Source organism: Procambarus clarkii, chromosome 94, assembly GCF_040958095.1.
Source record: "Procambarus clarkii isolate CNS0578487 chromosome 94, FALCON_Pclarkii_2.0, whole genome shotgun sequence".
NCBI lineage: Eukaryota > Metazoa > Arthropoda > Malacostraca > Decapoda > Cambaridae > Procambarus > Procambarus clarkii.
The window spans coordinates 11,058,873-11,086,372 of NC_091243.1; the positions used below are offsets into that span (position 1 = coordinate 11,058,873).

The window sequence follows — 27,500 nt, forward strand, 5'->3', positions numbered from 1 at the left end:
CTAGCCCACAAGAGGCTACACTAGCCCACAAGAGCCTACAGTACCTCCACAAGAGCCCACAAGAGCCTACAGTACCCCCACAAGAGGCTACAGTACCCCCACAGTAGCCAAGCGTGCAGTAGGGGCAGCCACACAGGCGACCAGGGCGGCACTCTCACGTTGACAGGGAGAAAACTATACCGTTTGTTGACGGGAGTGTCGCTGCCCGTCACTCCCTTTGTCGCGGGTGTTTAGAGAGACAACACGCCCTGACAATATGCTCTCCGACCCCACCCTGGGACCCCACACCCTGGGGACCCCACACCCTGGGGACCCCACACCCTGGGGACCCCACACCCTGGGGACCCCACACCCTGGGGACCCCACACCCTGGGGACCCCACACCCTGGGGGACCCCACACTCTGGGGACCCCACACTCTGGGGACCCCACACTCTGGGGACCCCACACCCTGGGGGACCCCACACCCTGGGGGACCCCACACCCTGGGGACCCCACACCCTGGGGACCCCACACCCTGGGGACCCCACACCCTGGGGACCCCCACGCTCACGAATGACTCATTTAAACTATTTTCTTTCCTGTTATCTAAAGGCACAAATACGTGTCGGTCTTTCTGTATTTCTGTATTATCATACATTTCATGTGCTGTAATTATGCTGTAATGTGGAGCACTTGAAATAAAATGAAGATGAATAATAATAATAAATTATTTTTATTATTATTATTATTATAAACAAATATTAGTCAAAAATCAAATTTCACTGTGATTTGTGTCAACATATATGCAACAGATAATTAAAAGTAACAAGGAGCCGTCTTAAGTTGACTGTGGCCCCTTGCAAGGTGTCAACAAACTCATCGAGCAGTGTTGCAGGAGACCCGCGGGCCGTGGCTGTGCACAGTTTAAGATAGCAAGATGAAGCATGCAAGAATTTTCCCGTTATCAGATGTTGCAATGATCTTGGAACACATTCTTGTTGCAGTTTTGCCGCGAGGTCTTTTCGCAAGTATCCGCATGAGGGTCCATGAGGACGGTCGAAACGTCGTCACATGAGGGGTCTAGGACGGCCGAAACGTCGTCACATGAGGGGTCTAGGACGGCCGAAACGTCGTCACATGAGGGGTCTAGGACGACCGAAACGTCGTCACGTGAGGGCACAGGACGGCCGAAACGTCGTCACATGAGAGTCCAGAACGACCGAAACATCGTCACTTCCATTCTCTGTATGGGTATGGGTTCTTTGTTCCAGCCCCGTCGATGTTATGACATCATCTACGTTAATAATTATCCCTCCTGAAACGGCCCAACCACTTAAGCTGGACGGTAGAGCGGCGGCCTCGCTTCACACAAGTCGGCGTTCAATCCCTGACCGTCGATGTACTTGGCCACCACTCAATTCCTTCGTCAATTTTCAAATGCTTATTCTCATAAGGATAAGCATTCAAATCCCTAACCTAACCTAACCTAAGTAGAATAGAATCTAATGCTGCAAACCTACTTGAGAAAGCTGGTGGTCCTCGGTGCCCCTCCCAGAGGTCCGGACCGCTCCCCCGAGGACCATTTACTCCCACCATGGTCCTAAATCTAGCACCTTGCACTTGTACATGTGATTACACCTTCTGGAGTCTTAAAAGTGTCCGTAAATCACATTAATGATACCCATAAACCCATCTTATCTTGGCGACGATGCTGGTAAGTTACTGTGGCCAATGAACAAAAACTTACTGTAAATGACAGCCACGCCCCAGTGACAACACGCACATACACGCACGCACACGCACACGCACGGACACACACACACACACACACACACACACAGGGCTACTATTATAAAGCGAGATAAGAATCTCACATATGATTCACCGATTCATACATAAGGTGTTTGGACTGATGATATAATCTGTCCTTCACTTGACATGTGAAAGATGTTGGGAAGTAAATCTGCGAGTAGATTTACATATCCGTGTAGAGTCGTACATCACCAGGACTCTGTGGGGTGTCTCTAGCATCGTCGTGATTCACAGATGAGGTCGACCATAGAGTTTTCATCATTAATTTGTAGCTTCTGTCCAACGGTCTTATTTAGAGCTACCTGATGACGTCCAAGACAGAGTCAGATTCTGAGTACCAAGTGGACTTAATGTATCCGACGAGGGACTTGATCTCGACGCCCCAACACATATGCTCTATCCTACACCTGGCTTCTCTACACCTCCCTCTCTCAAGATGTACCTCATATGACTAGGCGGAAAAAAGTTACCTTTACTTGAACCGAGCAATTTGAACATAAGTATCCCCTCATTTTCGTCAAATTATCGAACCGGTTAGACGAGACAGGACCCCAACAAGGCGAGACAGAAGAACCCCCTCCCCTACGAGGCGAGACAGAAGAACCCCCTCCCCTACGAGGCGAGACAGAAGAACCCCCTCCCCTACGAGGCGAGACAGAAGAACCCCCTCCCCTACGAGGCGAGACAGAAGAACCCCCTCCCCCTACGAGGCGAGACAGAAGAACCCCCTCCCCTACGAGGCGAGACAGAAGAACCCCCTCCCCTACGAGGCGAGACAGAAGAACCCCCCTCCCCTACGAGGCGAGACAGAAGAACCCCCTCCCCTACGAGGCGAGACAGAAGAACCCCCCTCCCCTACGAGGCGAGACAGAAGAACTCCCCCCACCCCACGAGGAGAGGCACTGTGGTGCCAGGGAGCCAGGAGGCGAGGGGGGGGCAGGGAAGGTGCACATCACTCGGCAAGGGATGACAAGATGACCCTCAGGAAAGCTGTGGCGGAGACCTACAACAACTTCTCAGTCTCACAGGAAGAGAATTTGACTCAGTCATGAATATACGACGAAGGACGACGTCCACGACGTCCGACGACGACGTAGGACGACGTCCGACGACGCCACGAGAACCAGCTCACAGGAGAGTCGACGGTTGGTGCCCAACTCACAGAACTCTGCGTTTACACATTCAGCCCTGATATCTTCTCTGTTTCCCAGATCCCAGTAATGGCGACATCACAGGTGCTGTGGATGAGATGTTTCGACCCACAAAAAAACATTTATCAATCATATAGGAACAAATTTATGTGAAAAGAACAACCTCGTAGCAGCTGCAGGATTAATCCAGCAAGAAGAACTAAATTCTAAAAAAAAAAAAACAGTTCTACCAAGCTTGCGTCATTCAATAAAGCTTTCGGTCTAAAATAATGACTTAAAGTTCTTAGCTTACAGGAAGAAGTAAGTTTTGAAACTATGAGAGACAATTTGTTAAATATAGATAAGCGCCTCGATACGGCGTCAGCATAGTTCGTCTCGCCATCATTTTCACGAAGACCACACAGGCGTTTGGATCTAGAAATGTCCTACTGCATCTTGAGTACCAGGACAACGGACGGAGTGACAGGGGAGGCGTGACAGGGGAGGCGTGACAGGGGAGGCGTGACAGGGGAGGTGTGACAGGGGAGGCGTGACAGGGGAGGAGTGACGGGGAAGGAGTGGCGGGAGTGACTAAGAAACACCCAAGATCAAATTACTGTCATCGCTTCCTAATTGTTGTTGGGGCCACAGACTTAAATAATGACAACGCGGAGGCAGGGCTATGAGGGGGCATGAGTGAGGAGCATGAGTGAGGGGCATGAGTGAGGATGAGGAATGAGGGCAGGCATGAGGAACGCAGCATAAGTGCGACAGATGCGTCTGTTGACCTTTCAAAAAGTTTACTCTAGCTTACATAAGTGGTGAGCAATGTAACACTCCAGAGAGAGAGAGAGAGAGAGAGAGAGAGAGAGAGAGAGAGAGAGAGAGAGAGAGAGAGAGAGAGAGAGAGAGAGAGAGAGAGAGAGAGAGAGAGAGAGAGAGAAATCCTGAAATAAGTTCCTCCTGAAATGATAGTCATTATTGGAACTATTTACTGAAAAGTACCAACAGTGGTAGGCCGCGGCCTGGCCGAGGACCGGGCCGCCGGGGCGCTAAGCCCCGAAACTATCTCAAGGTAACGAAACCTAGACCTAACCTAGGCCTAATTCTAGAAACTCTTAGGCTTAATTTTTGTACAATTATAAACTATAATAATAAAAGTACAAAACGTAGAGTTTTTGGGAGGTTGAACAACCTTTATAGGTACTTTATTTTCTGGAAGAGATAGTACCTATACCTACTGGTATTTATACCAATTATCGTAGCATGATACATTACTAGGTACCTATCATGTAGCATGATACATCACTAGGTACCTATTATGTAGCATGATACATCACTAGGTACCTATCTCGCAGCATGATACATTACTAGGTACCTATCTTGCAGCATGATACCTCACTAGGTACCTATCTTGTAGCATGATACCTCACTAGGTACCTATCTCGTAGCATGGTACCTCACTAGGTACCTATCTCGTAGCATGGTACCTCACTAGGTACCTATCTCGTAGCATGGTACCTCACTAGGTACCTATCTCGTAGCATGGTACCTCACTAGGTACCTATCTCGTTGCATGGTACCTCACTAGGTACCTATCTCGTAGGTAGATAGGGAAATCATCACTATTTCAGGGGGTAGTGGTTGGCATACGAGACGTGACAAAGGCGAGTGTCGTGGGGCGATGAGCGGTCGCGTGACCTTTGTTCACGCCCACACGCGCGCCGCCCACACACGCACACACACACACACACACACACACACACACACACACACACACACACACACACACACAGCCTCAAGTATAGATATGATAGAGCCCAGTAGGCTCAGGAACCTGTACATTAGTTGATTGACAGTTGAGAGGCGGGACCAAAGAACCAGAGCTCAATCCCCGGCAAGTACAACTAGGTGAGTACGTTAGGTCTAGCGGCTGAGGACAGCGTCCGGGAGTCGTAGTCCTAAGGGCCCAGGTTCGATTTCCGGCCCATGCGGAAAAATGGGTTTGTTTCCATCGTATTTGTGAAATTTATATAAAGAATTACAGGTGTAATTCATTATATAAATTTCACAAATTTTAAAACATAAATTTTCAAGTGTGGGCTTTTAATCTATAATAATTTGTATTTTAGCGTATTAATAATAATAATTAATAATCATTAATTTAATATTAATTTAATTATTTATAATAGTTTAGGTTTAATAAAGTTATTACGAAAAAAAAACATTTTATTATTCTATAATATTAATAGAATATTCACAATTAAAAGTAATATATTTCAATAGACCGGGAGGATGCCAGGCTGTATAACTTTTAGCGTTTAGTGGACCATGGGGTCAAGGTGTGGGGTCTGGGGTCACGTAGGACGGGGGTTCGAATCCCGTCTTGCTCAACATCATCTTCATAGACAGATCACGCAACTGTGATTTCATTGCGTATTTCCTCAAGTTTCAAGACAATAACATTGATTCAAATTGCCTCGAAAGTTAATGTGAAACTTGAGATTGAGACTTGAAACTTGAATTTAATTCGCGGTCGCATCTTGGAGAGGCACACGCCAAGTTCTGTTTCAGTAGACATCAATCTGTTCCTGTGGTTGATACCTGGTTGATGGGGTTCTGGGAGTTCTCCTACTCCCCAAGCCCGGCCCGAGGCCAGGCTTGACTTGTGAGAGTTTGGTCCACCAGGCTGTTGCTTGGAGCGGCCCGCAGGCCCACATACCTACCACAGCCCGGTTGATCCGGCACTCCTTGGAGAAATAAATCTAGTTTCCTCTTGAAGATGACACAATGACACAGGCTCGACGATACAATGACACAGGCTTACGGAACCCTGATTGGGAATCCGTGTAGCAGGCCGGGGCAGGACTCTAGTACTGGTAGTGAAGTACTAGAGTACTAGAGTACTAGAGTACTAGAGTACTAGAGTACTAGAGTACTCTAGCACAGTAGTGAACCCAGACAGCCAGACTGATGGGGTCCCAGGAGGCCTACACCAGGCCACAACACTCCCAGCTCCACCCATCACACTGTCTCTCCCCCACACCCTTCCCATTCACACACATCCCCCTCCTCAAGCTTTCCCGTCCGCCCTCCCACACTACCCCCCACCCAGGTGCCCCACGCCCCTCCCACACTACCCTCTCCCACCACCCACAGACAGGTCGAAGACGTCTCTTTTGGACCCCCCTCGGAGGCTCCTCTGAACATATATACGTCGATAATATATATCCAAATAGATAATAATATAGAATTCAATAAGATGGAATAGACCAAATCAGAGGAGACAGGGAAATACATGAAACGGAAACTGAGAGAGAGAGAGAGAGAGAGAGAGAGAGAGAGAGAGAGAGAGAGAGAGAGAGAGAGAGAGAGAGAGAGAGAGAGAGAGAGAGAGAGAGAGAGAGAGAGAGAGAGAGAGAGAGAGAGAGAGAGAGGCGAGGGGAGGACAGACAGTGTAGAGAGAGAGAGGGTGAGAAGTGAAGATTGAGAGACAGGATAGGGAGGGTGGAAAGACATGGGAAAGAGAGGGGAAAGGAGAGGCGAGAGGGGGACATGGGAACCCAAGCTGCCATAGCTGTAAGCTCATGCCTCTCTCCCATCACTTATGCTCTCGAGAAGGAATAAGAAATATCACTTTCCACCTTCACAGACACTCTCAGCTCCTCCTAATAGATACCCCATCTCCTCTCCCAGATGCCCCCCCCCTCACTACCCTTCCCTCCCTCCCAGAGACCCCCCAGATCCTACAGAGACCTCTCCCTTTCCATTCGGATTTTCCACCCTCCCACATATATACCCTTTCTTTCCTGCAGGAACTCCACACCGTCCTCAGAGAGCCCTCATCTCTTACAGAGAGCCCTCACCTCTCACAGAGAGCCCTCACCCCATCAGAGAGCCCTCACCCCATCAGAGAGCCCTCACCTCTCACAGAGAGCCCTCACCCCCATCAGAGAGCCCTCACCTCTCACAGAGAGCCCTCACCTCTCACAGAGAGCCCTCACCCCCATCAGAGAGCCCTCACCTCTCACAGAGAGCCCTCACCTCTCACAGAGAGCCCTCACCCCCATCAGAGAGCCCTCACCTCTCAAAGAGAGCCCTCACCTCTCACAGAGAGCCCTCACCCCCCATCAGAGAGCCCTCACCCCCATCAGACAGCCCTCACCCCCACCAGAGAGCCCTCACCCCTATCAGAGAGCCCTCGCCTCCCTCAGAGAGCCCTCACCCCCATCAGAGAGCCCTTACCCCCATCAGAGAGCCCTCACCTCCGCTGATCCGGGCAGAAAACGTGACAATCCCTCATCACAAAAGAACACGAACTCATCACAGATCAAGTTCAACGTCAGGACTGAAACCACAAAATCCCACCACATAAAACGTAGAAACCCTCCGCACAAAACATCAAAAAAACACCACGTGAAACATAGAAACCCACTACACGAAACAGAACCCCGTAACAGAGACCGTAGACCACGTCATGCCTACATCTTTAACTCCAGAAACCTGCCACAGAAATAGTATAAAAAACCGGTTGAGGCAGTGAAGATATCGTCCAAAGGGGGACGATATCCAGCCTTAAACGTGGCAAGGCTGACTACCGAAGTGAGGAAAGTGGTAGTCCCGGGGCTACACTTTCCCTTCCCACTGGTATTCCCGGGGCTACACTTTCCCTTCCCACTGGTATTCCCGGGGCTATACTTTCCCTTCCCACTGGTAGTCCCGGGGCTACACATTCCCTTCCCACTGGTAGTCCCGAGGGCTACACTTTCTCTTCCCACTGGTAGTCCCGGGGCTATACTTTCCCTTCCCACTGGTATTCCCGGGGCTACACTTTCCCTTCCCACTGGTATTCCCGGGGCTATACTTTCCCTTCCCACTGGTATTCCCGGGGCTATACTTTCCCTTCCCACTGGTAGTCCCGGGGCTATACTTTCCCTTCCCACTGGTAGTCCCGGGGCTACACTTTCCCTTCCCACTGGTATTCCCGAGGACTACACTTTCTCTTCCCACTGGTAGTCCCGAGGGCTACACTTTCCCTTCCCACTGGTAGTCCCGGGGCTATACTTTCCCTTCCCACTGGTAGTCCCGGGGCTACACTTTCCCTTCCCACTGGTAGTCCCGGGGCTACACTTTCCCTTCCCACTGGTAGTCCCGGGGCTATACTTTCCCTTCCCACTGGTAGTCCCGGGGCTACACTTTCCCTTCCCACTGGTAGTCCCGGGGCTACACTTTCCCTTCCCACTGGTAGTCCCGGGGCTATACTTTCCCTTCCCACTGGTAGTCCCGGGGCTACACTTTCCCCTCCCATTGGTATTCCCGGGGCTATACTTTCCCTTCCCACTGGTAGTCCCGGGGCTATACTTTCCCTTCCCACTGGTAGTCCCGGGGCTACACTTTCCCTTCCCACTGGTAGTCCCGGGGCTATACTTTCCCTTCCCACTGGTAGTCCCGGGGCTACACATTCCCTTCCCACTGGTAGTCCCGGGGCTATACTTTCCCTTCCCACTGGTAGTCCCGGGGCTATACTTTCCCTTCCCACTGGTAGTCCCGGGGCTATACTTTCCCTTCCCATTGGTAGTCCCGGGGCTATACTTTCCCCTCCCATTGGTATTCCCGGGGCTACACTTTCCCCTCCCATTGGTAGTCCCGGGGCTACACTTTCCCCTCCCATTGGTAGTCCCGGGGCTATACTTTCCCTTCTCATTGGTATTCCCGGGGCTACACTTTCCCTTCCCACTGGTAGTCCCGGGGCTATACTTTCCCTTCCCACTGGTAGTCCCGGGGCTATACTTTCCCCTCCCATTGGTATTCCCGGGGCTACACTTTCCCCTCCCATTGGTAGTCCCGGGGCTACACTTTCCCCTCCCATTGGTAGTCCCGGGGCTATACTTTCCCTTCCCACTGGTAGTCCCGGGGCTACACTTTCCCTTCCCACTGGTAGTCCCGAGGGCTACACTTTCTCTTCCCACTGGTAGTCCCGGGGCTATACTTTCCCCTCCCATTGGTAGTCCCGGGGCTATACTTTCCCTTCCCACTGGTAGTCCGGGGGCAACACTTTCCCTTCCCACTGGTAGTCCCGGGGCTATACTTTCCCTTCCCACTGGTAGTCCGGGGGCTACACTTTTCCTTCCCACTGGTAGTCCGGGGGCTACACTTTCCCTTCCCACTGGTAGTCCGGGGGCTACACTTTCCCTTCCCACTGGTAGTCCTGGGCTATACTTTCCCTTCCCACTGGTAGTCCCGGGGCTACACTTTCCCTTCCCACTGGTAGTCCCGCGGTTACACTTTCCCTTCCCACTGGTAGTCCCGCGGCTACACTTTCCCTTCCCACTGGTAGTCCGGGGGCTACACTTTCCCGTCCCACTGGTAGACCCGCGGCTACACTCCTCACTTCTCATTTAGCGAGAGCAAAGACAATAAAGGAGTCGAGTTAGTGGGAAGAAACACCGGGAGAGTGACACCGGAGACGGCACTGTGCCACCAGCAGGAGGGCCAACAAGTGCCAGCGGCTCCCCCTTGTGTGGAAACCCCTCACCCTTATCTGCCCTGAGTGACAGGTTGCATAAAGTAGATAGTGCCGAGTCTACTGCCACATCTACTGAGCTACAGTAGAAGGAGGAGAAGGAGGAGGAGGTCTTAGAGTTCTGAATGGAGGTAGCTTCCAAAACTGGAGGGAAGGGGTGGAAGGGAAAGGTGGGACAGGTGAAGGGGCGGGGAAGGGAGGGCAGGTAGGAAGGGCCCACCGGAGCCAGGGAGGGGGGTGAGGGTGTATGGCACCTGGCGCCGTCAGGTAGCCGCCACCAGGAGGTAATCAGGCAGGTCGTCGGCAAAGTGAGGCCTCATTAACATCCTCTCAGACAAGCTCAGATGGGCAGACTCCCCGTTCTCCTTATTACTGTCACGCGGCTTATAGCACGGAATGTGAGCCCCACACACACACACACACACACACACACACACACACACACACACACACACACACACACACACACACACACACACACACACCACAATACAGAGGGCTAAGAATGAGGAGAGCAGAGGGCGACAAGATCCCCACAACAGCCACTGGATTAATAGTCATAAAGAAGCTATACTCAATAAAGAGACAATTAGGATGCGGCACACGTACATACACATGGATATTTCAGTCACGTGAAGCTAAATACACATCCACAGCAGGATAATACACATCCACAGCAGGATAAAACACATCCACAGCAGGATAATACACATCCACAGCAGGATAATACACATCCACAGCAGTATAATACACATCCACAGAAGGCTAATACTCATCCACAGCAGGATAATACACATCCACAGCAGGATAATACTCATCCACAGCAGGAGGATAATACACTTACCCCCAAGCGGAGTGTAGGTGGAGCCAGTCTGGGTGTAGTTACCACCGCCTCGACCCTGGTAGTAGTCCGGCGCTCCCGAGCCCTGCAAGGGAGCAGTGAATCAGTGACACATGGTAACACTGTGATGAGTTTATAACATATATTAATCCAAAGGTGAGTCAGTAACACTGCAGGTGAAGGAAGACGCTGCAACACTGCAGGTGAAGGAAGGGAAGGGAAGGGAACTATCAGGGGGGAAAGCGCCAAGCCACTACGACTATATAGCACTTGGAAGGGGTCAGGATAAGGATTTGGGATGGGACGGGGGGAAGGAATGGTGCCCAACCACTTGGACGGTCGGGGATTGAACGCTGACCTGCATGACGCGAGATCGTCGCTCTACCGTCCAGCCCAAGTGGTAGGGGGGGTGCAGGTGAAGGAGAACGCTGCAACACTGCAGGTGAAGGAGGACGCTGCAACACTGCAGGTGAAGGAGAACGCTGCAACACTGCAGGTGAAGGAGGACGCTGCAACACTGCAGGTGAAGGAGGACGCTGCAACACTGCAGGTGAAGGAGGACGCTGCAACACTGCAGGTGAAGGAGAACGCTGCAACACTGCAGGTGAAGGAGAACGCTGCAACACTGCAGGTGAAGGAGAACGCTGCAACACTGCAGGTGAAGGAGGTGCTGCAACACTGCAGGTGAAGGAGAACGCTGCAACACTGCAGGTGAAGGAGGACGCTGCAACACTGCAGGTGAAGGAGGACGCTGCAACACTGCAGGTGAAGGAGAACGCTGCAACACTGCAGGTGAAGAAGGTGCTGCAGAAGTCTCTAATCTATCCATGGCGGCGCGAGGTCAAATATATGCCAGAAAATAATCAAAAAGTCTTTGTGAAATTGTTAATAAACTCTTGATATCACTGGTGATTGTAGTTTATAAAACCTTACACTCAGTACATTGCCAGAGACTTGCTCGAAACACACACACACACACACACACACACACACACACAGGACACACACAGTAAATGTAAAGTTATGGAAATGGGATCAGGTGACAGGAGACCAAAGGGACAGTACACAATGAAGGGGAACAGCCTACCTGTAACGATTCGAGAAAGAGACCTGGGAGTGGATGTGACACCTAATCTAACTCCTGAGGCACATATAAATAGGATAACGACAGCAGCGTACTCTACACTGGCGAAAATTAGAACTTCATTCAGAAACCTAAATGAGGAAGCTTTTAGGGCGCTTTACACTGCCTACGTGAGACCCGTCTTAGAGTATGCCGCGCCATCATGGAGCCCCCACCTGAAGAAACACATAAAGAAACTGGAGAAGGTTCAGAGGTTTGCGACGAGGCTTGTCCCAGAGCTACGAGGGATGGGATATGAAGAGCGGCTGAAGGAACTGAACCTTACGACACTAGAGAAAAGAAGGGAGAGAGGAGATATGATAGGGACATATAAAATACTTAGGGGAATTGACAAAGTGGAAATAGATCAAATGTTCACACGTAATAATAACAGAACGAGGGGACATGGGTGGAAACTGGAAACTCAGATGAGTCACAGAGATGTTAGGAAGTTTTCTTTTAGCGTGAGAGTAGTAGAAAAATGGAATGCACTTGGGGAACAGGTTGTGGAAGCAAATACTATTCATACTTTTAAAACTAGGTATGATAGGGAAATGGGACAGGAGTCATTGCTGTAAACAACCGATAGCTAGAAAGGCGGGATCCAAGAGTCAATGCTCGATCCTGCAAGCACATATAGGTGAGTACACACACACACACACACACACACACACACACACACACACACACGAGCTCTCCTTGACTAAGCAAGACGGTCTATCCATTAGCGGGTGTCAAGAGCTGCTCTCAACTTGACATATCAAAACCAAGAAGAAAAAAGAATGAAAAAAGATTGCACAAAATGTCAAGATATTCCGAGAGGCGGCGTCTTGTCTAACCCAAGCCAAGAGGGCGGCGAGAAGGCCCTGTATCACGTGATAGATTAATACTTATATTAAGCCAAGACAGAGTATATATAGAATACTTAAAAAGACGTATACACGCAGTCTGCACGTCTTACGCCTGGACGGGCCAAGGAAGTGATGAAATTCTTGTGCTTCACCTCAGTTGTCTGGGGTTTTCTTAGAGGATAAGATGTACAACAGGTTCTGTGAAGGTTCTTATGTTTGATCACTGTCAGAGCTCCTTATCCAGGAACCAGGTATTGTGTGGTGTAGATGTTTGAACTTTAGGCATGTATTTTGTCTATTATGCATTCTATATTTATCCTGTGAGAGGTAGTGGACCCTATATCCATCCTGTCAGCGGAGGTGGATCCTATATCCATCCTGTGAGCGGAGGTGGACCCCATACCCATCCTGTGAGCGGAGGTGGACCCACATACCCATCCTGTGAGCGGAAGTGGGCCCCATACCCATCCTGTGAGCTTTAGTGAAAAAGGCTACACACACACACACACACACACACACACACACACACACACACACACACACACACACACACACACACACACAATGGGCACAGAAACTGAACCACAATAATAAATGTATCGTATCTATGTGAGGTAGCAGCTGTAAGGTCGAGGTAGTGGAGGTCTGGGAGCACCAGGAAGCGCCCCCTCACCCCTCTGCTTCCTCCCTAGAGACTATAGACTTTGGGTAACTTGATGGATTTTAGTTTGCTTTCCACTGTCAGGGAAGCCCTTGTCGAGGTCCCCTGAGGCCCTCCCACTAACCTTCTCCAGGATGTTGTTCTACAATTATTGCCTAACTTCCGGGGTAGCTGTATATACAGCTAGGTGAACAGAGGTATAAGGTGAACAAAACGCCCCCAAAAGTCTCGAACCCGGGACTTTAAGGTTGTGAACCGTCTGACCAATCAGAAAAGACTAGTCAGGCAGCCTACGGTTAATTACCTAACCATCAGGAGCAATAATTAGCCGTGCCAGCAGGCACCAGGCACGCCCAGCAGGCAGCAGGCACGCCCAGCAGGCAGCAGGCACGCCCAGCAGGCAGCAGGCACGCCCAGCAGGCAGCAGGCACGCCCAGCAGGCACCAGGCACGCCCAGCAGGCAGCAGGCACGCCCAGCAGGCAGCAGGCACGCCCAGCAGGCACCAGGCACGCCCAGCAGGCACCAGGCACGCCCAGCAGGCACTATCTAACAGGCAGGCAGGAACTATCGGAACGAGTCGCTAAACTCAGAAATAATATATACAAATGAATAATCTCTAATACATACAAAACCAATCATCACTGAAAAATAAAGGTTCTGGCCTTTTCTTAAATCTTCCACAGGATCTTTGTTATACATATTGTAGGTAATGCTGAGGAATAGAGGTTCCTGTAGAGGCGTCTCTGAGACAGTCGCGGATCCTCCCCTCCCCCCCCTTCAACATTCCCCCCCCCATAGGCCTACATTAGGCCTACCCTTCACCACCACATCCGTGAAGTGGTTGGGTTAACGCCCAATAAAACGGCTGAGAGACACGGCATTTAAACTAAGAGGGAGAGGGTGAGTGAGGGAGGAGAGGGGTAGAGGGGGAAAAGGGAGGGGTGAAAAGGGAGGGGGAGGAAAGGGAGGGGGTGGAAAGGGAGGGGGAGGAAAGGGAGGGGGAGGAAAGGGAGGGGAGGAAAGGGAGGGGGAGGAAAGGGAAGGGGAGGAAAGGGAGGGGGAGGAAAGGGAGAGGGAGGAAAGGGAGAGGGAGGAAAGGGAGGGGGAGGAGAGGGAGGGGGAGGAAAGGGAGGGGGTAAAAAGGGAGGGGAAGGAAAGGGAGGAAGAGAGGAGAAGAAAAGGGTAGGAAAAAGTAGAAGTCAATGAGGAGATCTACAATTATTTGTTGTGTTTGCTTCAACTTGCAACACTTCAAACCTCACCAGTATTTACTTGTTGTTATTGTTCTCGTTTGTTTTTCATAAGTCCTCTGTACTTGCTGTAGTGATTTACCTTTTTCTTGTATTTTAAGGAATGATTAATATTACAGTTGAACAGATACAATGGGGCAGAACTATAGTTACATCAGCCAGTGACGGGTCTAGGTTCGAGGTACTTCCTCAGCCGGTTACTGTAGCTGAGGTACTAGTGGCTGAGGAACTGTGGACCTTTGGTGGTCCATAATATTTGAAGTGTGTGTGTTACCCCGTCCAACAGCCTGGTTGACCAGTCCAGCAACCAAGAGGCCATGGGCCAGATTCACGAAAGCAGTTACGTTAGCACTTACGAACCTGTACATCTTTTCTCAATCTTTGGCGGTTTTGTTTCCAATTATTAAACAGTTAATGAGCTCCGAAGCACCAGGAGGCTGTTTATAGAAATAACAACAGTTGATTGGCAAGTTTTCATGCTTGTAAACTGTTTAATAAATATAACCAAAGCCGTCAAAGATTGAGGAAAGATGTACACGTTCGTAAGTGCTTGCGTAAGTGCTTTCGTGAATCTGGCCCCCTGGTCGACGACCGGGCCGCGGGGACGCTAAGCCCCGAAATCATCACAAGATAACCTCAAGATGATAAACAAGGAAGACGGTCGAGAACCATTTCAATATGCGATCGATAACCGAGAGCGGGGCCCAAGAGCTGAAGCCTGCGCTGCAAGCCCTTAGGGAATTAACCAATGAAGAAAGGCCGAGGGAGCCCAACGTTGATACACATGAAAAAAAGAAAGACGGAATCGAGGAGTTATGATTACGACATAAAAGATTCTCAGACAGGTCGCTTTGGTAGATAATGAGGAAATTTTAAGTGTAAGTCTGGGAACTTGAGGCGCGGAATATAGTCACAGGTAACCCAGAAGCGAACTTATTTAGCACAATAGATGTAAAAGTTGTAAATAAAGAGAATAGATTAGAGGTAAAGGTAGCAGTTACAATATAATAACAGGAACTTAGAACAGGTGAGGACAGGTATACAAAGAAAACAAAGAGGTGTGTGAAGAACTCAACAAGAGGTTCCAGGAGGTCTTCACAACAGAACGAGGTGAGGTCACTGCGCTAGGAGAGGTGGCAGTAAACCAGGCGGCCTTGGAAGGGTTCGAAATTACAAAAGATGAGGTCAAGAGACACCTGTTGGATCTGGATGTGAGAAAGGCTGTTGGTCCAGAAGGAATCTCACCATGGGTAATGAAAGAGTGTGCAGAGGCACTTTTCTTGCCACTCTCCATAGTGTATAGTAAGTCACTGGAGATGGGAGACCTACCAGAAATATGGAAGACGGCGAATGTGGTCCCAATATACAAAAAGGGTGACAGACAAGAGGCACTGAAGAACAGGCCAGTGTCCTTAACTTGTATACCATGCAAGGTGATGGAGAAGATCGTGAGAAAAAACCTAGTAACACATCTGGAGAGAAGGTACTTCGTGACACATCCCCAACATGGGTTCAGGGAGGGTAAATACGTGTATTGCCTTAGCGGCTTGATAAAATTCTACGACCAGGTGACAAAGTTTAATCAAGAAAGAGAAGGTTGGGTGGACTGCATTTTCTTGGACTGTCGGAAAGCCTCTGACACAGTACCCCATAAGAAACTAGTATATAAGATGAAGAGACAGGCAGGAGTAACTGGTAAAGTGCTCCAGTGGATAAGGGAATATCTAAACAATAGGAAGCAGAGAGTTACAGTGAGGGGTGAGACCTCCGATTGGCGTGAAGTCACCAGTGGAGTCCCACAGGGCTCTGTATTCGGAACTATCGTGTTTCTGACACACGTAAATGATCTCCCAGAGGGTATAGATTCATTCCTCTCAATGTTTGCTAACGATGCCAAAATTATGAGAAGGATTAAAACAGAGAAGGATTGCTTGAGGCTTCAGGAAGACCAGGACAAACTGAAGGAATGGTCGAACAAATGGTTGTTAGCGTTTAACCTAAGCAAATGTAATGTAATGAAGATAGGTGTATGGAGCAGGAGCCCAGATACAAGATATCATTTGGGAGATGAAATTCTTCGAGTCAGAGAGGGAGAAAGACTTGGGGATTGATATCACGCCAGACCTGTCCCCTGAAGCCCATATCAAGAGGATAACATCAGCGGCATATGCCAGGTTGGCCATCATAAGAACGGCCTTTAGAAACTTGTGTAAGGAATCATTCAGAACTTTGTATACCACATATGTCAGACCAATCCTGGAGTATGCAGCCCCAGCATGGAGTCCATATCTAGTCAAGGATAAGACTAAACTGGAAAAGGATCAAAGATTTGCCACCAGACTAGTACCCGAACTGAGAGGTATGAGCTACGAGGACAGACTACGGGAATTAAACCTCACGTCGCTGGAAGACAGAATAGTTAGGGGGACATGATCACCACATACAAGATTCTCAGAGAAATTAATAGGTTAGATAAAGACAGGCTATTTAAATCAAGGGGCACACGCACTAGGAGACACAGGTGGAAACTGAGTGCCCAAATGAGTCACAGAGATATTAGAAAGAACTTTTTTAATGTCAGTAGTTGACAAATGGAATGCATTAGGAAGTGATGTGGTGGAGGCTGACTCCATACACAGTTTCAAGTGTAGATATGATAGAGTCCAATAGGCTCAGGAATCTGTACACAAGTTGATTGACAGTTGAGAGGCGGGACCAAAGAGCCAGAGCTCAACCCCCGCAAGCACCACTAGGTAAGCACACACACACACACACACACACACACACACACACACACACACACACACAGTAAGTGCCCCACCAGGTACCCAGACACCCGGAAGTGGTGGTCTGCCTGTGGGTATGTGTGGTCACCGGCCCCAGGGGGGGGGGGGAGGAGTATGGTCTTGAAGGAGTGTGGCACTTGGGTACTTGGGCACAGGGGCATGACAGGGCACTCTCACAGCACTGTGACCACGACAGTGAAGGAGCTAGAGGACTAGGAAGGCCCCTGGAACAGAAGAGGGAAGGGAAGGGATGGTTCTTGTGGCATTAGACACATTATAGGGTAAAGAGAAGAGGCACAAGAGGAAAAGGGAAAGTAAAAGGTGAGACTTAACGAGTGGGGTTAAGAAGGCTTAAGTAGGGGAGGATGTATGGATTTGTGGAAAAGGGGCAGAGGGGGGGGGGGGGGGGGGGGGGGGGGAGTTGAGATTACTGAAGACATGGGGAAGAGGGGCGGGGAGGAACTATGTTTTTAAAACGTAAATTTGCCCAATCTGAATGTGTAGTTGAGACTGTTTCCTTGTTCTGATAGTTTCAGTCACTTGTATATGTTCCTTTTGTGTACCGTAATATATGGATCTCGTCAATGTGTAGACACTTCAGTCATATATCCTTTGTATCGTACGTGTTTCAAGACATACCAGTCACATCTTACTGCATCTTAGGTGTTTGTAAACACTTCAGTCATATTTCCTCTTTATCTTACGTGTTTCAAGACACCTCAGTCATATTTAGGAAATGTATATGTTTATCTCTCAGAATGTTTGGTAATATGTTTATTGTTTGTGATGTGTGTCTATGTATGTATTAACACGATGTACTGAACGGGGTGAGAATAGCTTGAGCTGCCTCATACCTTTGTGTGTATTTTACCTCAATAAACTTATTTCAATTTCAATTTCAGTCATATTTTCTCGTATTACAAGATATAATGTGAGCCAATATCAGTCTCGCCGCTCTAATGGCAAATTACACTTTAATTTTTCAAATGTATATCAACTTTCAAATTGTTAGACTGACTCTTGCTTTGATGACACAGATGTAAAGTTTGGTTCAGACAGCTGCAGTACACCTGTTTAGTGCAGCCATTAGTGCAAAGTTTTATACAAATTGTTGCAAACATAGTTTCTGATTCTGAATTTGACAATTGCAATAATTTTAAAATGACTGATAAATGTAGCCTCTAATTCTAAATCACATATAATACATGTGATTATTATTACATGTAGGTAAATCATTTACTGTAAAATTTGTGTAAACTAACTCTACTATAAATGTATAAACATATTTCAATCAAGCATTTTAATTTGAATTAATAAGAATTATTCATGAGGTTGAAGAACAAGTCTTTGTTGCATGTTCTTAAAATATTGAGCCCAGAAGCACCTCAAGGTGCTTCCTGATCAACCAGGCTGTGACTCATACGTCAGGCTGCGAGCAGCCGCGTCTAACAGCCTGGTTGATCAGTCCAGCAACCAGGAGGCCTGGTCGACGACCGGGCCGCGGGGACACTAAGCCCCGGAAGCACCTCAAGGTAACCATCCTCCTGTTATGGTAGTACTTATGGTAACGATGAGGACCATAGTGTATATACCGACGTACAACGAAATTAGAAAGTACAAATCGGCACTATTGATTTGGACAAACCGGAAAGCTATTATTTACTTGAGTTGCTTAGACAAACTAACCTAACCTAACCTTCCCCAGGCCTAATACACGATATCTGAGGCCTAATATAGTACATATGTGTGTGCTATACAAAGGCCTAATATAGTACATATGTGTGCTATACTAGGTCTAGGAATATTTAAGTCTGTTTTTTAGCCTCATTTTTGTAAATAATTCCTTAATAGTCACTATGCTACTATCTAAAAGCTAAATACGTACGAATTTGTGACTATTGACGATCGTCACAATAGGTTCTGTCTCAACAGGAGGATGGGTTGCGATATTGCATAATCATTCTGCAGTGAACCAAAACCACCACGTCCAGTATGAGGCCCTACACTAGGCGGGACCCAAGAGCCAGAGCTCAACCCCCGCAACCACAACTAGGTGAATACACTCATGGTAAAGCTGTATGATAGCAACAATAATCATTTTCTTCAAACACTTTTAAATGTGGATCCAAGTATTCCATTAGCTAAGTTATAGTGTACATGTAGGGAGCCGGTCGGCCGAGCGGACAGCACACTGGACTTGTGATCCTGTGGTCCTGGGATCGATCCCAGGCGCCGGCGAGAAACAATGGGCAGAGTTTCTTTTACCCTATGCCCCTGTTACCTAACAGTAAAATAGGTACCTGGGTGTTAGTCAGCTGTCACGGGCTGCTTCCTGGGGGTGGAGGCCTGGTCGAGGACCGGGCCGCGAGGACACTAAAAGCCCCGAAATCATCTCAAGATAACCTCAAGATCTCAAGATACATTAATACACTGGTGTTTTGTTTAAAGTATTTGTTTAGTAGGAATTTCTGTTTTTAATCGCAAAAGGATTTACTAATATTTCCTTCGTATTGGATTGTTAGCGCCATTTAATCATCTTAAGTTAATTCTGATTTACTGTTGTCAACTCTGAACTGCATCTGGTGCTTCTCCTCGTAGCTTGATAGTTCAACCATTCCTTCAAGTTCTTGTTCAAAGTTCCCCCTCACACAGCCATGAACGTTTCTCCTGCAACATTTAGCCGACCCGTCCCCCACCAACATGATGTTGTTAAGTATGTGGCTTGACACATCTCTGTCCAATGTTGTCGCTTTTACCTTTAATTCTTTGCATTCTCTCTTTTCCCGTTATCCTCCCTCTGTCATTATCCATTTCCCTCGTATCGTCTATTTTCATCCCCCAGCCCCCCTATCAGCCCCCTGCCTACCTAGCCTCCCTATCCTTTTTCCACTCGCTTTCACTCAGCATCTCCTCCTAATTTTTTTCAGCTGCCTCGATCCATCTAAGAGCGGTGCCAGGACCGCCTCCCGCCATGATGGATTGGGCCAGGGTTTTTGTTTACAGTAATCAGCTGTCCGAGCGGGGACACGGCGGGAACACCGCGGGGACACCGCTCCCCCAAGCTCCCCCATATATTTAGCGTGGACTCTCTTGGCAAGCGTTAAAAATCGGTTCATATGATGACTCAGTTCAGGAGTACATATTGTGTTGACTCCTGACATGTGAAGAGTGTGTTTGATGAAGCATGTGTGGAGCATCTATGTAGGTTAAGGGTCACCTGTGTAGTGAAGAATCACCTTTGGAACCGTCGTCGCGAGCCTAGGACTTAATGTGGACCTTTATTCACAGTTCTTAGGCCAAGTGAGATCTACCTTTATTCTTTTTATTCAACTGATTCGTAATTCTTAGGCCAAACGAGCCTTCTCAAGATTCATTTATATCCTAAATTTGGGCAAATTTAACTGTTTTGGGTAATTCGTTGAACCCAAAAGGTCTACAGTCTCGGCTTGCCACCCTAACAGGAAGTCAAACCGGATGAGGCTTGGCTCTGTGACCCCCCTGGGATTTCCCCCTATCTTGAGGTTATCTTGAGATGATTTCGGGGCTTTAGTGTCCCCGCGGCCCGGTCCTCGACCAGGCCTCCACCCTCAGGAAGCAGCCCGTGACAGCTGACTAACTCCCAGGTACCTATTTACTGCTAGGTAACAGGGGCATTCAGGGTGAAAGAAACTTTGCCCATTTGTTTCTGCCTCGTGCGGGAATCGAACCCGCGCCACAGAATTACGAGTCCTGCGCGCTATCCACCAGGCTATGAGGCCCTAGAGGATAGCAAGATCTTAGTTTATCTGTTATCCCCCTAGAGGATAGCAAGTTTATCTGTTATCCAACAGCCAGAAGAGAAGTTTCGCTGGCCACATTCAACTGCCTTCTGGGTCATTAGTTGACAGTTCCGTCCTCTCTCCTATCCCATGACAGGCGGCATTGCCAGATGGAAGAGGAAGGGATGGGGTGGGGGGGTAGATGACCCAGGTACGGAACAGGAGAAAGCAGTAGGACATGTAAGGGATATGAGGACAAGGTTCTGGCATGGGGCGGAGGGAAGGAATGATACCCCAACCACTTTTACAGTCGGGAATCGAACGCCGACCTGTAAGATGAGGCGTCGAAGCTGTTGCTCTACCGGCCAGTTCTCTAGTGTTGCTCTAATCTTCTCCATGTTAGCGTCGGTCAATGGTATATATCTCATAGACCATGTGTAACGGATATACATATATATCCAAGGTCTGTATAATACTCATGTGTATAATTTATAATGGCACGAATAACGATAATAAAAATAATAATAATAATAATAATAATAATAATAATAATAATAATAATAATAATAATAATAATAAAAATAATAATATTAATAATAGAACCATTATATCCCTAGCTATATAGAGTGCTATATAGCACTATAAAGTGTTATAAAGTTATCAGGCTTTCCGCTATCGCCTGATAACCATCTTATGGGTGTTAATTAACATTAGTATGGGGTAAACTAGCATGTGTGTGGGAACTAGGGGGATGTATTCTAGTAACCTTGCAGGCAGCTACTGCTACCTGAGTTTACGTAATGCTGACTTTACTGCCGTCCGCTTGGGCTGGACGGTAGAGCGACGGTTTCGCTTCATGCGGGTTCCCGACCTGCATGAAGTCGGGTTCAATCCCCGACCGTCCAAGTGGATTGGCGGTCGGGTTCAATCCCCGACCGTCCAAGTGGATTGGCGGTCGGGTTCAATCCCCGACCGTCCAAGTGGATTGGCGGTCGGGTTCAATCCCCGATCGTCCAAGTGGATTGGCAGTCGGGTTCAATCCCCGACCGTCCAAGTGGATTGACGGTCGGGTTCAATCCCCGATCGTCCAAGTGGATTGGCGGTCGGGTTCAATCCCCGATCGTCCAAGTGGATTGACGGTCGGGTTCAATCCCCGAACGTCCAAGTGGTTGGGGCACCATTCCTTTCCTCCGTCCCATCCCAACTCCTTATCTTGACCCCTTACAAGTGCTATATAGTCGTAATGGCTTGGCAATTTCTCCTGATAGATCCCTTCCCCTTCTTTGCTTTACCTTGAAATAAAATCAATGAACAAATTGCTTGACTTTACTAAGGAGAATGTTCCATATTTTAGGTTTATTTATTTGCATAGAATTTCTCTCTTTTTTTGTTGCGTAGGTTTTGTGGGACGCTGGTAATGTACTCACCTAGTTGTGCTTGCGGGGGTGAAGCTTCGGCTCTTTGGTCCCGCCTCTCTTTCTTCTTGAGAGGCGTCTGTGGGGTTTCTTAAGTCCGTGTAGTAAGTGTTGGTTCACCGAGTTGTTGTCCCATGATCTCCTATTGTCGCCGTCTGTCCGTTGTCTCTCATCGTCACTGCCGACTATCTAATGGCCATCTGCCTTCTTTTCATAATTATCGTCGCGTGGCCTAATTCCATCTTCGTCGATGTTGGCCATTGTCGTGGTGTATCCTGTTACCTTCACAGTCAGTCCTGCCGGCTCATGTGGCGGAAGTGTGTGTGTGTGTGTGTGTGTGTGTGTGTGTGTGTGTGTGTGTGTGTGAGGCGACCCTATTCCCCCTCCCACTGCCCCCTTCCCTCTGCCCTTTTCCACATCCCACTCTCCCTTTCTTGTGCCCTTCCCCTCTTAACCCTCCTCCTGGCTCATGGCACCAGTGGTCGCCAGGTCAAGTTACAGTCCTCTTGACCCCACGTATATGACACGCGCCGCTGTTGACACTGTCACGGCTGACCTGACAAATTGACCTGTCCGCTTCCCTGTCTAAACAAGCGGGTGAGGTGGTGACCCGGACACCGCCCCCTACTCCTCCGGGTCGTTACTTGAGAGGCCCTCCACCGTCACCTGGACGGGCTCACCATAGCCCGTGCTACATGGACATTTCGTCCTGAGTAGCTAAATCTGAAACAACAACAACGTCACCTGGTGCACGGCCTCCGAGATCATTACATCTCTTCAGTTTCAGGAATTTCCAATTTAAGGAGGCCTGGTCGAGGACCGGGCCGAAGGGACGCTAAACCCACGAAACCATCTTAAGGTAACCTCAAGGTAAAGGTCTAACACAGCTATCTTTATGACCATTATGGCGTCATAGTGTCATATATCTCGTAGGGCCATGTAGGAAGGAGTGAGGACGGTGTTATTGGTCAGGTGTCTGTCTGTCTCGACTCATAAAAACGGCTCCTTCAGTAGATTATCTGTTTTACACTGTCGTCTTACATGCGTTCCTGGCTTTAGTGATGCTAGACATTTCGTGTTGTTGGGAGACTTTAGGTCGGCGGCGACTTGGTTTAAGTGTAGATCGTATCTTGAGTGCCCATCAGCCCCTCTCTCAAGGTCCTCCTGGTGCGCTAGCATACCTTGAGGTTACCTTGAGGTGCTTCCGGGGCTTAGCGTCCCCGCGGCCCGGTCGTCGACCAGGCCTCCTGGTTGCTGGACTCTTCAACCAGGCTGTTGGACCCGGCGATTGTACGATATCAATCGTACGTTGTACGATTGTTTCATTAACAGTGTAATCTTAAATTCTAGGCTGGTTATTGATTGTTAGGTAAAAGTAGATGTTCTGTTTTCTATATGGCGACGTTTCTTCACGAAACATGAGACTTTATTTTGTATTCTCTGGGGAGACATGGTCTTGATATTACAGATATATTGTGTGTAAATGCTAAACCGATGAAGCTGTGTATGTGACGGCGCTCTTGGATGATTATTGAACGCTTGAGTTATAGAGAATCTGGCGGCCTTCTCGCATATTTGACGTCTTATGGGGTGTAGTCCACGTCTTATGGGGTGTAGTCCACGTCTTATGGGGTGTAGTCCACGTCTTATGGGGTGTAGTCCACGTCTTATGGGGTGTAGTCCACGTCTTATGGGGTGTAGTCTCGCTGTTTCGTAACCTATCAATTTCCACTTTTCAACTCCTGTCTCTACCCCTCAATCTCCACTCAGTCTCCATCTCTCAGCCTCAGACCCCCTTCTTATCTTGAGGTTATCTTGAGATGATTTCGGGGCTTTAGTGTCCCCGCGGCCCAGTCCTCGACCAGGCTTCCACCCTCAGGAAGCAGCCCGTGACAGCTGACTAACACCCAGGTACCTATTTTACTGCTAGGTAACAGGGGCATAGGGTGAAAGAAACTCTGCCCATTGTTTCTCGCCGGCGCCCGGGATCGAACCCGGGACCACAGGATCACAAGTCCAGCGTGCTGTCCGCTCGGCCGACCGCCTCCTCAAGGCCCCCATCCCCGTCTCGAATTATTACCTCTCGTAACACTGTCCCTCCCCCATCATCCTTGTTCAGTAGTGCCACGTGGGACGAGGGCAGTGCCAGCCCCTGGACGGTCACGAGACCCCCCCCCTCACCCTCATAACCTCTCACTCCTCACTTCCCCCTCACCACCAATCCCTCCCTCTCCTCTCATCCTCAGCGGTCAGAGGCTCTCAGCAGGGTATGAGGACGGGGTCCGAGGTGTACCTCTTGGGGGTGTTGTGCTCAGCGAGTTATACACTTCCCGTCGTTCATGTCAAAGTCAAATCCTAGAAAAGTACAGATAACTCTACAGTAAACGACCAAGAAAGTTCTAAGTATAAGTTTAGATTCGGGAAAGACCTGGGTAAATACGGGTTTGGGAAAAAAAGGGTAGATGATTTGATTGAGCAAAATACCGGATCACTTGATTGTTTCAAGCACAGGATAATATATATAATGACTCAATTTGGGAGGATATAAAGAGTTGTTGTTGTATGACTTTATCTTTTTTCTACATTCTTTTCTTAAATCGTTTTTAAGAGATCGATCAATATCAAAATTGATCAGCCTGGATGAGATCAATTTATTGAAATAACAACAGCGACTACACCTCAACAGCGTTCTAATTTGTTCTAATTGATACAGTCACGTTAGTGTGATTACTGTGTGTGTAACAACACGATGTATTAATGAGAAAACATTTGGGGCCATATAATAGGATCAAACCCTCGTCGCTGTGATCAAACCCATTTACAGGTTCAATCAAAATGTACATATGCAGATGAATCGACTTGATAATGGTCCAGGACGGACCGAAACGTCGTCGTCTCTTCAATTTCTAGTGTGTGGTCTGGTCAACAAAATGTACACAATAATTATAACAGTGAGTAACAAACAACACATTCATGGCATGAGTATGGCTGGGGTGGTCAATATACTACCTCTCATAGGGTGAGTATGGCTCGTGTGATCAATATACTACTTCTCATAGGATAAGTATGGCTGGGGTGATCAATATACTACCTCTCATAGGGTGAGTATGGCTGAGTGCATAGTCAAACCTGAACAACCAAAGTAGAGTTGGTCATTTGGCCAGTGGTTGAGTCGTTTAAGTAACCAGCCAAGAGTTAAGTCAACCAGGCTTAACTCACTCATATGTAAAGAGTGAAGTTAATCATGTAATGCCTAATGATAAGAATCGACCAGATAATCTACCAAATCATTGGCAGCCGGACTAGTAGTCTCCAAGAGTGGAGTCGAGGAAGTCTTGTTCATCAACCATAAAGAGTGTCGTCGACCAAACGACCAACCTAGAGAGAGGTGAGCCAGAAGACCAACCACGACCATACAACTACCCACATCCGGACGACCCAACAACGACCCGAGCCAAGTGGGTGAGCAGCTAGGTCAGGTAGGAATGTTGACAGAATTGAACACCACTCCAACACCTGTAGTCGATGGCAGAGAACAGGAGGAGGAAATAGATTTAGCGTCGAGAACTGAACACTCCTAGCGACTGTCAACACTGCGTGGAGCAGCATGGCGGCCCCCTGGCGGTTGCTGTTATTGTCTTAGATTCAGCTACTCTAAACAAAACGTTCCAAAGCAGCACGGGCTATGGTGAGCCCGTAGAGGGACTAACCTGGCACAGGAGATGTGCGGTCTGGCTCCCTGGACCCACAATCGTGTTTTATAGACTTCGTGGTCGGCCTGAGGACTGGTGCAGGAGACATGTTGTGTTGCTGTCTGTGTCGCCTGCAACAGTAAGATGAACCTCCACTGGCCCACATGGACAGAGATCAAGCAGGAACACAGCCGTAAACGTCAGAGGAACAACAAAGCCAGAGTAGGATCGACTAGAACATTGAGGACAGAGAAAGGACAGGAGAGTTAGGAAGAGGAGACGGATAAGCAAGAAGGTGCGGAGGAGTGATTGACGGCAGTGGACGGGGGAGGGTGAGGGGGGGAAATTGGGGTATCCTTGGACGGGAGCCACGATGAAGACACTCTCACACACCTACTTGAAAGGGCACTGGCACTGAAACGGGTGGTGAGTGGCACTTGCCCGGGTGTCGGGTCGGTGGCAGGGGAGGGCAGTAAAGCGCGGGCAGGTGTTGGAGGTGGCGACGGCGGTGCTGGAGGAGGCAACGTGACAGAAAGAGAGTGGCGGCGTCTCGCCTGTTTGACGGAACTGCTTTTTTACGAGCAGCAACTGGGTTTACATGGGCTGGGTGAGAGAGAGAGAGAGAGAGAGAGAGAGAGAGAGAGAGAGAGAGAGAGAGAGAGAGAGAGAGAGAGAGAGAGAGAGAGAGAGAGAGAGAGAGAGACAGACAGACAGACAGACAGACAGACAGCGGTTTTGTGGGTGTCCAACGCTGCACAATATTTCTGATGTTCGTGATGGCTTGAGCCAAAGACTTACCCTAGCTAAGCCCTCAGGAATAAGCCTGAACAAGACGGTTATGGGAGCTTTCTTGCTAGGTAAACAGACTTACCAACTGACGTCACCAACAGACTTCCTCAAGCTACACAGAGAGTTGACATCAGTAAAAAACAATAACAGCTGTCAACACATCAGAGATCATTAACCCAGCTGTGACCTCTGGCACGTGTTGGTGACCCTTATGACTCATAGGTCATTACGGGGCCAGTTCCTCAGATCAAACAAGCCAATGGTCGTTCACCCATTCTGCCTGTCCTCACACTTTATACGCAGCAGTTTGGACGCTATCAACCACAGCTTAGTAGATCCAGGGCTTCAGTAATGATACTAACACCTGATTATTGACCTTTCTGATTATTGACATCGGATATATAAACATTGACCTCAAAAGGTTAGACGTGTTATATAGGTTCACGTGTCCACGATGTCAGTGTTGGGTCTACTGATGTCAAGGGAGGGAGGGAAGGAGGGAGAGAGGGAGACGAAGCGGCGTCAAACAGCCTGGTTGACCAGACCGCCATCCAGGAAGCCTGGTCAGAGACCGAACCGCGGGGACGTTGCTCCACGGAACCACCACAAGGTAAGGAAAGAGGAAGGGAGGGAGGGGGGGAGAGAGAGACAGGGAGGGAGGGAGAGAGAGACAGGGGGGGAGGGGGAGAGAGAGAGAGAGAGAGAGAGAGAGAGAGAGAGAGAGAGAGAGAGAGAGAGAGAGAGAGAGAGAGAGAGAGAGAGAGAGAGAGAGAGACAGTGTGGGAGGGAGAGACAGTAGAGAGGGAGGGAGGTAGAGAAGACCATCTTACAAGAGGGAGCAGGAGCTGTGCATGTGGTCTCTCTCTCACTACTAATTCACACCATCT

The 27,500-nt window shown here is 48.7% G+C and overlaps 1 protein-coding gene across 3 annotated transcripts in view; it reads right to left on the bottom strand.

Moving 5' to 3' along the window:
• The window catches only part of LOC123747364 (myogenic-determination protein nautilus), a 106,133-nt gene that overhangs the window by 22,856 nt on the left and 55,777 nt on the right, over window positions 1–27,500 (bottom strand). For all 3 annotated transcript variants that reach the window (XR_011226163.1, XR_011226162.1, XM_069319802.1), the window contains exon 3: window positions 10,291–10,372. Coding sequence is in view for 1 of the 3 variants with exons in the window: in XM_069319802.1 (XP_069175903.1) it covers window positions 10,291–10,372 (82 nt within the window). In the remaining 2 variants the exon portion in view is untranslated. The remainder of the gene's footprint in view (window positions 1–10,290; window positions 10,373–27,500) is intronic.